General features: G+C 44.8%; 1 protein-coding gene across 1 annotated transcript; it reads right to left on the bottom strand.

Annotated features, from left to right (window-relative positions):
* Positions 1 to 567: 567 nt before the first annotated feature.
* LOC107502734 (olfactory receptor 13C7) lies at positions 568 to 1,527 on the bottom strand. Its single transcript, XM_016130196.2, has one exon. The coding sequence runs from the start codon at positions 1,525 to 1,527 to the stop codon at positions 568 to 570; it is 960 nt and encodes a 319-aa protein (XP_015985682.2).
* Positions 1,528 to 1,966: the final 439 nt, after the last annotated feature.

Genomic DNA, 1,966 nt, shown 5'->3' with positions numbered 1-1,966 from the left:
GAATGATTTTCTGGTGGGGACCTTGATTAAGAGGAAGGGAAAAGGGTTAAGACATAGGGAGGGAACAATTCAGGAGACAGTTTAAAGAGTAAATGTGACAATAAAGAGAACGAAATAATGAGGATAAAGATAAAAATATCACTATTATTTAATATGGAGCAGGAAGAGTTGAAAGATAACATAGAAGTGGGACCCATTCAAATATGTTCAAAGAAAGAAGCCAAAGAGCAATTGAATTACAGATCTACAGACTAGAGCTTTGCATAAGTTCAACAATAAAACTTGAAGAATTATTTCTCCTTGACATCAGTTTGTTCAGTATGCATCACAAAGATAGAGGATTATAAGGCTTTACAAACTTATACTTCTGTAGAATTTCTTGTAGAATGAGCTGAAAAAAGCCCCATTAAATGTTTCCTGTTCACACAGAGCCTTTCTGGGTAATAAGATTCTGTGTAATTAGATTTACCTATGTAAATTTTGATGAAATTGGCTCTTCATCTTGTTCTCCGAGATTCTCAGGTAAGAGCGACCAGGGAGCAGAGAACCATCAGAACTCCTACACCATCACTGGATGAAGTGTTTGCGAAATACCAGGTTTCTCATAGAAGCTTTCACGTCCTTGTTCCTCAGGCTGTAGATGATGGGGTTGAGCATGGGGGTCACCACCCCATAGAAGAGGGAGATGAGCTTGTCTGAAAGGTCCTGTTTGTCTGCCCCGTGTGGATCCTTGGATTTGGGCTTCCCATACATAAAGAGGATGGTCCCATAGAAGACGACCACTACTGTGAGGTGGGCAGAGCAGGTGGAGAAGGCCTTTTTCCTCCCCTCGGCTGAAGGGATTCTCAGAATGGTAGCAATAATGAACACATAGGAGAAAGAGATGAACAGAACTGGGATGCCCAGGAAGATTACATTGGCCACTGTCATGCTGATCACATTGATGGAGATGTCAGCACAGGCCAACTTCAGGACAGCCAGGATCTCACAGGTGAAGTGATTGATGATGTTGTCCCCACAGAAGGGCAGTCGCATTGCTAGGGATGTTTGCACCATGGCAGTGATGCTTCCAGCTACCCAGGAGCCAGTAGCCATGGGCACATAGGCAGACTTGCTCATGATCTCAGGGTACCTCAGGGGCTTGCAGATGGCCACGTAGCGATCAAATGCCATCATTCCCAGAAGCACACACTCTGTGGCTCCCATGGCAAAAGAGAGAAACATCTGTACAGCACAGGCTGAAAAGGAGATGGTTTCCCGGGGGGTCAGGAAGCTGTCAAGAATGAGGGGGACTGAGGACGTTGTGTAACAGATGTCCAGGAGGGAGAGGTTCCCCAGGAAGAAGTACATAGGTGTGTGCAGGTGGGAGTCAAGGATGGTCACCAGGATGAGGATCCCATTGCCCAGCAAAATCACCAGGTACATCAATAGTATGAGCACAAAGAACATTTTCTCCAGCTTTGGGTGAGCTGAGAGGCCCAGGAGAATGAACCCCACTGTGGAGGAGGTGCCATTGGACCTATCCATGGTGCATCTGCTCTGTCACCTGCAAGAACTCAGAAAGCCAGCTTCATGCTTCTCTGATGCCTAAAGTGGCCAGAGACCCAATGAGGAAACTCACCCTGCTGAGCAGCTAGAGAACAGTTCCAGCAATGTCAGGGGTTCTCTGTGTTGTTATAAGTAAAATGCAGAGAATTTGATCAAAACCTGCTTGTGATATTTGGCCACCCCATAGATATATTTGAAATGTCACCTGATTGGATTTAACATTCCTAATCACACTGAAGATAGACATCACACATTTATTTTGAGTTATACGATGTGTGACTGATTAATTTTAATAAATTTTGTGAGAAGAGTTATACTCCACTTGTGTGGGTCCCTCCCCCTGTCCCCCCAGCCATTTGTGGCATAGGTCTGGTGAAACTAACTGGTCTTTATCATCATCAATTTCCAACCATTCCGT

The sequence above is a fragment of the Rousettus aegyptiacus genome, unplaced genomic scaffold, assembly GCF_014176215.1.
Source record: "Rousettus aegyptiacus isolate mRouAeg1 unplaced genomic scaffold, mRouAeg1.p scaffold_m13_p_3, whole genome shotgun sequence".
Taxonomy (NCBI): Eukaryota; Metazoa; Chordata; class Mammalia; order Chiroptera; family Pteropodidae; genus Rousettus; species Rousettus aegyptiacus.
This window is presented reverse-complemented; position numbering and strand designations above follow the sequence as displayed.